Source organism: Salvia hispanica, chromosome 3 (assembly GCF_023119035.1).
Source record: "Salvia hispanica cultivar TCC Black 2014 chromosome 3, UniMelb_Shisp_WGS_1.0, whole genome shotgun sequence".
In the NCBI taxonomy this organism is placed as follows: domain Eukaryota; kingdom Viridiplantae; phylum Streptophyta; class Magnoliopsida; order Lamiales; family Lamiaceae; genus Salvia; species Salvia hispanica.
Window position 1 is genome coordinate 17057060 of NC_062967.1, and position 10292 is coordinate 17067351.

Genomic DNA, 10292 nt, shown 5'->3' on the forward strand with positions numbered 1-10292 from the left:
TTTCCTCTTTCGTCACAGTTATCTCATTCCCTCTCTCTCTCTCACACACACAGACTTGCCGTTTTTAATTATGTGGAATTTGATTATGTTTGTGTAAACTTCACTTACTTTTCCTCAATGGATCTTCTTCATCTTTCTGGTAAGTCATTATTCATTAAAAAAATCCACTCTTTTTCATTCACCAACCTTCTCATTTATACCAATTTAACTTTGGAATTAATGCTTTGAGCTAGTTTTTATTTATTTTATTTCATTTTGTTGATTTGCATGGTTATTGTTTGGAGAGTTTGGCAAACAAGCTCAAAGTCAAAAGATTTTAATTATTTCACCTTGATGTTTGATTAGGTTGAGAGTTGATTATTCCTCCAAAAAAAGTCTTCATTTTTTATTTTTGAGAGTTGATTATTTCACCTCCCTCTCTGTTAATGACCATGTTCAGTTGAGAATAAGTGGAAAATTCTGTTGCTCAGTATATGATTTTTCATCACAATTGATTGATCACGTGGATTTGATTTCTTTAATTTGCTAATGTAATTACTATATTTGGAGATTGCTGCTTTATGTGATATGATTCTGTTTTCAAATATGAATGTGAAATTGTTTGTTTTCTTCCTAAATTGATATTTGTATTAGTATAATAGCAGCTGTGATCATCATTGTTGAGCAAGAATCATTATCAATACATTTGTTTATTTTAGTTTATTTGTGAATTGTAGCCTTGATTTAAGAAAAAAAGAGGTTTTCTTGCTTCTTTGATAGTATCTTGTTGCTGCTTATTTTTTTTGTTGATGTTCTGTTTAATTTGTTTTTAGGATCGATAAAGATTAGATTTTTTCGATTTTGAGACGCTGTTGGTTTCGTATGGTGCAGAGCTATGCTGCTGAAGGATCAGAGTTCAAGTGCAGGGATGGATTACATAGAGATGAAGAGACGGGGCAACTTCACGAGAAGGATCCTCGTTATTTGCGTTGTTTTCGCTCTTTTGATTTTCATGTTTAAACGCCCTTCTAGCATTTCTGCAAAGGTATTTATAATTGGCCTAATTTGCTTCTGTTTCATTTGTATGATTGAAAAGAATGGACTGTGTTTTTAGTTTTCTATGCACGAGGTAGGTGTGACACATGTCCTAGTGACGGGAGGCGCAGGCTACATCGGCTCCCATGCTGTTCTACGCCTTCTGAGAGATTCGTACCGTGTGACTATTGTGGTACTTAAACAACTTTTCAATAAAAAAAAGTGTTGTGTTTCATTCTTGCAAATTTTGAGTGAATATGTGACTTTTTCTTCGCTGAATCTTTCGTTAGGACAATCTTTCTCGCGGAAACATGGGGGCCGTTAGAGTCCTCCAAGGGCTTTATCCGGAGCCGGGGAGACTTCAGTTCATACATGCTGATCTAGGAGATGCAGCAGCTGTATCCATGCTTACTGTTTTTCCGATTTTACCATGTGTTTCGATTATTTAGCACGTTCGTTGAGTTCTTCCTTAAGTCTGATATCAGGTGGAGAAGATATTTACAGAGAATGCTTTTGATGCTGTGATGCATTTTGCTGCTGTTGCTTATGTAGGCGAGAGCACTTCCGAACCTCTAAGGTGTTCTTGTCTCGTCTGCTTAAATTCTTCGTATGATCGATCCTTTGTTGATTCTCAAGGCCAAATATGCAGGTATTACCATAATATTACATCAAATACATTGCTGGTTGTAAAGGCAATGGCGTCTCGTGGTGTGAAAACATTGATCTACTCAAGCACTTGCGCGACTTATGGAGAGCCCGACATGATGCCCATCACAGAAACCACCCCACAAGTGAGGTTTTTTTGCATCAAGAGATACTTGGTTTATGTATCATGGATCGCTAACATATGGCTGAGTTTCAGGTTCCCATCAATCCGTATGGTAAGGCGAAGAAAATGGCGGAAGACATAATTATCGACTTCTCAAAGACAACGGACATGGCTGTCATGATCTTGAGGTGCTAGTGTTTGTCATGTTTTCTTGTTTTGAAAAAATTTGGTGTCAAATTTGATCACTTTACTCATGTGTTTGGATAGGTACTTTAACGTGATTGGCTCGGATCCCGAGGGAAGGCTTGGGGAAGCTCCACGACCCGAGCTACGAGAGCAAGGGAGAATATCTGGGGCTTGCTTTGATGCAGCCAGGGGAATCATACCCGGGCTCAAGGTACTATAACTGCTCGAGACAATCTCTACACGTTAAAGAAAAAACGCGCACATTCATCAACGTGTATGTAACAATGTAGGTGAGAGGGACTGATTACAAGACTAGAGATGGGACTTGCGTGAGAGACTACATCGATGTGACTGACTTGATAGACGCGCATGTGAAAGCATTAGCCCACGCGAGGCCTGGGAAAGTCGGGATCTACAACGTTGGAACGGGAAAAGGTCTGTCATTTCTTGCAAGAAAGCATCATGTAGTAGTACTGTTAGTTGGGTGATTGGACTAAAAAGAGTTTGTGTGAAAACAGGTAGTTCAGTGAAGGAATTCGTGGAGGCGTGCAAGAAGGCGACTGGGGCGAGCATAAAGGTGGATTACCTTAGCCGGCGGCCAGGGGACTATGCAGAGGTTTACAGTGACCCTTCGAAGATTTTGAGGGACCTCAACTGGTCGGCTAAGTACACGGACCTGGAGCAGAGTTTGAGCGTTGCTTGGGGGTGGCAGAATGCGCATCACAACGGCTATGATGATTGATCTTCGCGCTCTTCAAAATCGCTATTTTTTTCCTGCTGAGGACCTTGCAAAGGCCAAACACTATCACAGAGTGAGGAGATTTAGTAGTACCTAAGGCTTGTTAATCGAATTTTACGTCCCGGAAAGATTGCTGAGATTCTGCATCATCGTTATGTTAAAGTACATTCGACATTTATGTCAAAATATAACACTTTGTCATCTCATTTTTCTTGTGCCACTTAAAGTATATCTCTTGGCCTGGTCAGGTTCAGATTAGGCCTTAGTGGGATGAGTCTTTATAAGGTTGACTCGATAACGATCCAACCTGCACGATTTCTTTTATAATAATTTTATATCTATATACTTAACCCACGTGATTTGCCACCCGTAAATGTGTAGGATCAGAAATGTTCTTTAAGAAAATGTAGAAAATAATTTTGGACTTTAATCTAAAATTAATTTTCAAAATAATAAAGAGATAATTATAATTGCATTCTTATCTCTTTATAAGATTAATAAATGCAAATTATACATAATTGCATTTATTCTTCTGCGGGGTTAGAAAATGGCATTTATACTTAGTCCGATTGAAATAATCAAATCAATCGCACACATCATACAAAATGGACTTCCAATTCCATTTACCCAAACCACAAACAGCAGAAATCCAACTTACACACACAAACAATACAACTGCTATGACCCTAATTAAACAAGATAAGTACATCCAAAACAAAATTATCTTAGTAAATCAAAAATGGCTCATCAATAACAATTCTCTTGTGAGTTTCTTAGTAATACAATTATAAGTATAATCCGATCCACGGCGGCACAAGAAAAAACCGACCATCCAAACAAGGGCTCAACGCTAAGCTTTTCCTATTCGTACCTACCTCTAATCATCATCAGCAGCAGCATTTATATCTATCCTTGTATTGCATATCGATGAGCATTGGCACCTTCAGTTTCGTATGTGTACCCTAAATGATATCACAACTCATCGTGGCCTTTGGATGCAGCTTCAGCCTCTGGTTCATTCGTCGCTGGATCTTCTGAAGATGCGGTCTCTTCAGATGCAGAATCTGTGTTGTTTGCTTTATCTTTATCGTTATCTTTCTCTGCCTCCACTTTCACAGGTTTCTCAACTTTAGGTTTTGGCTTGGGGATTCTGTTCACACTTCCAACCTATACATGAAAAGACAAGCATAAATAAAAATCAATGAGTAAATAGATAAAATATTCATACCGGATTATAAAATGCATGCAAGTAGCAAGGATTAAAAATGATCGTACGCATAAATAAAAATCAATGAGTAAATAGATAAAATATTCATACTGGATTATAAAATGCATGCAAGTAGCAAGGATTAAAAATGATCGTACGCATTCAGTTTCGAACACTAACCCTGGGTTGGAACCCGAATAACAAACAAGGCACCACTAAAGATTATGAAGATAAGTACCTTGTCTTGGAGATCTAAAATCTTGTCGTATACTTCCTCGGATGTGACAGCCGGTTTGCTAAATGCAGTGGTCCTGTTAGAGGTTACATTAATGCTTTCGTACATTAAAAAGTTTCAAAAAACAAAAAATATTTTTCTTCTAATATATATTTTGTGGTAGAAACCAATATTATCTTAATATCAAAAGAGGGTCTCCTTGTCCATTAGTAAAATAGTATAGCAAGGTCGCAAGCCAATATAAAGAAAATGTAAAACTTACTTTTGCTGCAGAGCTTCCTTGTCACTTAACCAAGTTTTTAACTTATCAGCTTCACGTATGACCTATAAAACCGCAGACATCAAGGTGATGATTGCATATCATGACATTTATAGTCGTCTATTGTGTGTCAGCATTAGATAATACATGCTTTTTAGATAAAAAAAAGGTTAAGAGTACCTCGTCAATTCTCTCTCTTGGCAACCAGGACTTGCTTTTCTCCCATCCTTGCACAATCTGAATATTCAGGGTGACAAACATGTAGTCAGAGATTGATCTAAAAACACACGTTCAAGCATGCGTCTAAAGTTTCAAGCCATAATGTCATATACAGTAAAACCTTGTCTAAAAACACGTGAACAATCTTATAAAGTAAAACCTTGACAAAAAAAATCATAGCTTTTACTCGAAGACAGCAAAAAAAACTCGAGCAAATGAATGCGATTTTCCACAAAAAATGCCCTTTAGTTCACTAAACCCAAGTTCAGCCTCTTCAAATATTTGACTCGATTCATGCAGTTCATAAGCATAATTGCACATACAAGTGAAAAAACATATCATGAAAGACAAATAATCGCATAGCTTGGTCAAACCAAGTTGTAGAGAAAATATATATGTTTCTCATCATTTGATCACTTAAATCACATCTTTTCTTGTGATGTCCAGCTGTAAGCAAAAATTTACAAAACTAGTGTTATTTTACCTGGTCTATTTCAGTTAGATATGTCCGTGCATGTTCAAATGCAGCAGGCCGTGCGGTGAGTTCAGTATGCCTACAACAAATAATGACATTATGGCCAACTTAGTCAATGAGATGTAATAAATTTACTGAATCATTGGAATTAAAGAAGACCTGAAAAATATGGGGTCTCCAATAGATTTCAATGTATCCAGATGTTTTTGAAATTCAGAGGCAGAAGCATCTTCACCATCAGTATACAGCCATTCTTCTACCTGCATCATTGGATAGCATCAACAAGTATCTAAACCAAATACCACAAAGTGTTTGACCAATCCATGGAACAATGAGCATGCACACATGCACACGGAGAGAGGGATCGATAGCAAACCTCGTTGAGTTTTTCCATGAAAGATTTTCTCTCTTGCTCAGACGATATTTTTTCGAACTCTTCAGATTCAAGCTAGTATATCAGCACACAAGTAATCATGTGTGAGTTTAATAAATTTTAAAAATAGAATCACAGTACGCTAAAAATAACAGTAAACAAAATCATAAAAAGACTGAGAGAGTTAAATAATCCCAAGAACTAAAACAAGGGCAAAGCCACCTCAGAGTCAGAGAGATGCCAGGGTAGCAATGAACGGGACTTTAGAAAGTGAGAAAAGATAATAGTCTTATGGGAAAAACTAATGTCAAAATAGTGGCATCATGCATATGAGATTTTGATGGTACAAAGCTGGCTGATATCATCAGTTATATTGTGATTCTAGGTCAATGAGAGAATATAACACAAGACCTTGAGTCGATTATCCTAAGATGACATCTAAAAGACTATTATGATATGAAAATTAATGGTATCCATATTGTTAACATATAAAGTAATCACATAGTAACAGGCACGATCAATGCTCTGGGATTTTTCATGCATGTTCAGAGTCTGCACAGGCAAAAAAGTAAGCTTCTTACTTTGTCCTTTGTAGAATAGATATAGCCCTCAAGGTTATTTTTCAATTCAGCTGTTCTTCTCCTTTCTGCGTCCTTCTTGTCCAATACTTCTAATTTGCGTTTGGACTCGGCGTAAGATTCTTTCGAGAGAGGCTTTCCAGCCCCTGTTGTCTTTTCAATAACCTACATGCAACACACATACATTCTTTAACATCACTAAGAAATGAACTAACTATCAACTGATAATTATTTATTTTATAAACCTTAAGGGGAACTCTGAATGTCCTTTTCTTTAGCTTCTTCTCAGTACCCAAATCAACATTACTAGAATCATTAGCACTGGAATCAGAATTGGTAATATCGCCATTATTAGTCTCTAACTTGTCAGTGCTGTCCTCTGAAATATTCTTAGCTTCAGCATCCGTCGTGTTGGCAGAAGCAGATGTTGAGTTGTTGTCCGCAGTGAGATTCTTTCGTGGGACTTCCACCCATTCTGTTATCTCAACAACAGCCTCAGCTCGATCCAAAGAAAATATACCACTTCTACTCAGAGAGAAATGTAAATTAGCCTTAATTGGGGAGGAAAGGTTCCTTGATGAGTACCTGGAACATACAAGGGCATTGAGAAAACCTCATGGAAAAAATACAGTTACCCGATGAATGAAAATAGACTTTGATTCAAATGATCCTTACTTCTCACTAGCATCGGCAAGACCTACTATATCATAATCTGCAAACGTAAGAGAGGTAACACCAGGTGGTAGCAGATCTTCACTCTCATAAGCAAGTGAAACTTCAAAATCTTTGTTGTGAACAACAGATCTGAACATCTGTAGTAAAGTAAAAGAGGAGAGACATAAAATAATATGATGGAAAGAGATACATCAAACTTCTGCATCCAAAAAGTAATTTACTTACCTTGCTGGGTAACTTTTTCATTCTTGGTACAATCAGCTGTCTGGTGTTTTCATCTTTCAAAAGACCCTCACCCTTCAACTCCAACACAAAACCATAAGTAGAACCATCAACCATTCCCAACTTGCGGTTTAATTTGATTCCATCACTTAAATTTGCAGCATGTAGTGAGGCACCTAGAACAATAGCCTCATCAGCATCCAGATGTTTGTCCAACTGCTTCCTCCCAAGAAATTCCTGAAGCTTGGCCTGTAGGGAAAAGCATTGTCAAGCCCAAACCATACATTGATACCAAGAAAGAAGCTGGGATTCAAAACAGAAAGCTGTTATTTTGTTCTGAGGCTCTGGCATTAAACCAAGAGTAAGTCAACGCGTGGTGGTAGCCAAACTTGAAAACTGTTCTTATTTATAGAACGACATAACATGGTATGTTCCAGAAACTAAGAAAGAAACACTACACCGCATGAAATGTCGTGCCACTGCATCAACACCCTAAAATAGTAGCTCTAAAATTCAGATGTACCTGCAACTTCGGAACCCGAGTAGCACCTCCAATCAACTCCACTGCATACAAATCATCAGTGCTCATTCCAGAATGCTTGAGAACTTCTTTTATGGGAAGAAGGGCTTTTTCCCAAAGATCTCCACATATCTCTTCAAACTTTTCACGAGTAATTGAGCTCCTAGAAAAATTAATTTCCACTAAGTTAAAACGGGGGGACTAAAAAGTGAACTATCAATGATTATTTCAGAAATGCAATTTTCTGGTTTCTCGGGCTAACCTGAAGTCACGATCATCGTAAATAGATTCTACAGATATCGGAGCCATCATATTGGCACTCAAGATTTCTTTTGTGCGCTTAACCTGCTTCTTCAATTTGGCCATTGCCTTGGGCGACTTCCTAATATCAACCCCATTTCCAAGTTGTTTGTTGAACTCATCTGCAAAATACTCCACCAACCTCAATTCCATATTCTGACCTCCAAGTTCTGCATCCCATTTGACATCCTTCACCTGGTCATAACTATCAAATGTTAAACGGCAAACTCTAAACTGAAATTAGAAAAAATGATGATTATGTTTGGAAAGAATTGCTCACGTTCAGGGAAAGTTTGGCTACTTAAGATAATTTCACGCACACACACCCTTTTCATTTATCAGGTTGACTAAAAAAATGTTCGATTTCAGTGTTACTGTGTTAGACATCAAGATCGCAACCCAAACTACTCCATATACTTTAAACAAGAACCATCTAAAAAACCAAGAGCTGCTATGCAGTCCAGCAAGATCTTCATTAGTACAACCATTAAAACAGAAAAATATGTAATTGCTTAAGACTACACATTTCAATGACATTTGTAAAAGTTCAACACCTCACCTAATTCCCTATAAGATACTCCTAGCTAGCCCAATAGTATATACAAGTGCACCGAAACGCCGAGGAAAACTCGCCTTCGTTACTTTGTTTATACAAGAGAATCAGAACGCCAAGGAAAACTAATCAAAACAACTTGTAGAAACCGATCATATTCAAACACGCCTGAACATCATTAGTACGTTCAACAGATTCAATCTATTGAAACACCTACCTCAAATGCTAAACCTCAATTGTCGAAAGGAAATGAAACAATTTAAATATAATACTCAATATTCAGAAGAAAAAGTTACCTGAAATTGATTAATTGACACTGTCTTCCCCGACTCCTTTGCATTATAAGCAGAAAAATACACCAATGCGGCATAAGTACTGCTAGCCCCCATGTCATAAAACACCACATGCCTTGATCCATTCGAGAAATCCTTATCAATCCCGTACTGCAAAGCTGCTCCAGAGTGCTCATTCACCAAAGCCAGTACATTCAACCCAGCCAAATCCGCCGCAGCCAACAACCCCTTTCTCTCAGCCACTCCCGTGAACGGCGGCACCGTGATCACGACATCCTTCACACTCGTCCTGGCGTGAGTCTCCGCTAGCCCCGCCGCGTACTTGAGCACCATCCCCACCATCTCCTCGGCCGTGAAATTCCCGCTATCCCCAGCCTCGGCCTTGAAAACCGCCACGCCCCGGGCGTCCTCGGGCGCGATCTCGTAGCTCAGATACAGTTTACTGAGGAAATCGCGGGCGAAATTGTAGGGTTTAGCGACGAGCGAGGGGAGATGGGAGAACACCTTAGTAGGGTAGCGCGCGAGGAGATTCGCTGATTCTTCACCGATCAAGCGCGAGTCAGCGTGGAAACTGATGAGCGACGGCGTCTTCCGCTTCGACATCTCGTTGATGGCGACGGAGATCGGCGCCTGGCCAGGCTTGAGGTTGACTACGGCGACTTTGAGCCATTCGGAGCCGAGATCTATGCTCGCGACGGCAGATGCGGCGGTGAAGGAATGCAGGAGGAAGAGCGAGAGGAAGAGCAGCGCGTGCAGTGAATTTGGCGTCGCCATTGTTGTGGAAGTTTCGAGCTCAGCGTTGCATCAAATGGAGATTTTGGGGGAAGGGGTTTTTGTAAAGGAGTTAAAGTCCACGTGGAAAGAGCAGGAGCATACAACGAATCAAGATATTACACGTAGACTAAATTACACGTGGCAGGATGTGAGTAGCCGGATGTGTTGTGAATGGTGTTGTCAAAGTTTCCGAGTGCAAACTAAGATGTGCAGCCGTGAAAATGGGTTCGAGACTTCGCGGGAGGGCCGGGTCGGGTCAATGGACCCGCTAAACCCTATTTTTTATATGGATTAAGCCATTGGGCCACAAACTTTTAGCCTGGCCCATTAATATTAGACTAATTATTAGTAGTACTGCTTGTCCTGTGGAGTAATAGATTCTTGTAAATGAAATTTGAATAAGATTCGATTCAATCTTTGGTATGCCCTTTTCTAATGATTGTAGATACATGTATATCTCTTTGAACACACTAAATTGCAAGTAGGATTTCTAAATTTATGAGATGGAATTTGAAATGATAGGACCCTTTAGTGCTAACTATGTTTATTGTTAATTGCTAACTATGGATGTCAATAGTGTTGTTATATATATCAATACAGACATTTATATGTGAACTAAAATTTATTGACATATAAAAATAGATATCAATAATAAGACATTTGCATGTTAACAAAATTTAGTAGTTATACAAATAATTTCGTGTTGACAATTATGACAAGATGGTTGACTTAGTTAGAGCATCTCCAACAAGGAAAGGTAAATGAAAGAGGTATATCATCTATTTACTTTCTCAAAAAGTTAATACCATTCCAAAAGTAATAAATTCCAAAGGGAAAAGGTATATACAAAAGTAAATTATTTTTTACAAATAAAATGATAGTGGTACAAAATTCATTAAAA

The 10292-nt window shown here is 38.5% G+C and overlaps 2 protein-coding genes across 3 annotated transcripts; one reads left to right on the forward strand and one right to left on the reverse strand.

Moving 5' to 3' along the window:
* LOC125215152 (UDP-arabinose 4-epimerase 1-like) lies at nucleotides 1-2914 on the forward strand. Of its 2 annotated transcripts, none has more exons than XM_048116482.1 (10): nucleotides 1-139; nucleotides 871-1024; nucleotides 1094-1207; nucleotides 1305-1412; nucleotides 1500-1591; nucleotides 1664-1805; nucleotides 1877-1971; nucleotides 2051-2180; nucleotides 2260-2404; nucleotides 2488-2914. In XM_048116482.1, exons 2-10 carry the CDS (start codon nucleotides 875-877, stop codon nucleotides 2709-2711), a joined length of 1200 nt encoding a protein of 399 aa, XP_047972439.1. In that variant the 5' UTR covers nucleotides 1-139; nucleotides 871-874; the 3' UTR covers nucleotides 2712-2914. The 2 variants fall into 2 exon arrangements, with proteins under 2 accessions (XP_047972439.1, XP_047972440.1); XM_048116483.1 differs by lacking the exon at nucleotides 1-139 and adding an exon at nucleotides 383-530.
* A 498-nt stretch (nucleotides 2915-3412) lies between these two features.
* Nucleotides 3413-9434, reverse strand: LOC125214027 (heat shock 70 kDa protein 17). Its single transcript, XM_048114870.1, has 14 exons — nucleotides 8621-9434; nucleotides 7734-7966; nucleotides 7475-7634; nucleotides 6955-7200; nucleotides 6730-6866; nucleotides 6300-6639; nucleotides 6058-6219; nucleotides 5480-5551; nucleotides 5263-5363; nucleotides 5113-5182; nucleotides 4590-4646; nucleotides 4413-4474; nucleotides 4154-4226; nucleotides 3413-3875 (listed from the first exon to the last, which is right to left on the reverse strand). The coding sequence occupies exons 1-14, from the start codon at nucleotides 9389-9391 to the stop codon at nucleotides 3681-3683; spliced, it is 2679 nt and encodes an 892-aa protein (XP_047970827.1). The 5' UTR covers nucleotides 9392-9434; the 3' UTR covers nucleotides 3413-3680.
* Nucleotides 9435-10292: the final 858 nt, after the last annotated feature.

What these genes read in the sequence shown, in the direction of transcription:
- LOC125215152 (XM_048116482.1), top strand. Translation starts at nt 875, where the DNA reads ATGCTGCTGAAGGATCAGAGTTCAAGTGCAGGGATGGATTACATAGAG. An exon ending in ATCTAGGAGATGCAGCAGCT is followed by an intron (nt 1,413 to 1,499) that starts GTATCCATGCTT and finishes GTCTGATATCAG; the next exon opens with GTGGAGAAGATATTTACAGA. An exon ending in GAATCATACCCGGGCTCAAG is followed by an intron (nt 2,181 to 2,259) that starts GTACTATAACTG and finishes GTAACAATGTAG; the next exon opens with GTGAGAGGGACTGATTACAA.
- LOC125214027 (XM_048114870.1), bottom strand. Translation starts at nt 9,391, where the DNA reads ATGGCGACGCCAAATTCACTGCACGCGCTGCTCTTCCTCTCGCTCTTC. An exon ending in CTTGCCGATGCTAGTGAGAA is followed by an intron (nt 6,640 to 6,729) that starts GTAAGGATCATT and finishes TGTATGTTCCAG; the next exon opens with GTACTCATCAAGGAACCTTT. An exon ending in CAAGAGAGAGAATTGACGAG is followed by an intron (nt 4,475 to 4,589) that starts GTACTCTTAACC and finishes GCGGTTTTATAG; the next exon opens with GTCATACGTGAAGCTGATAA.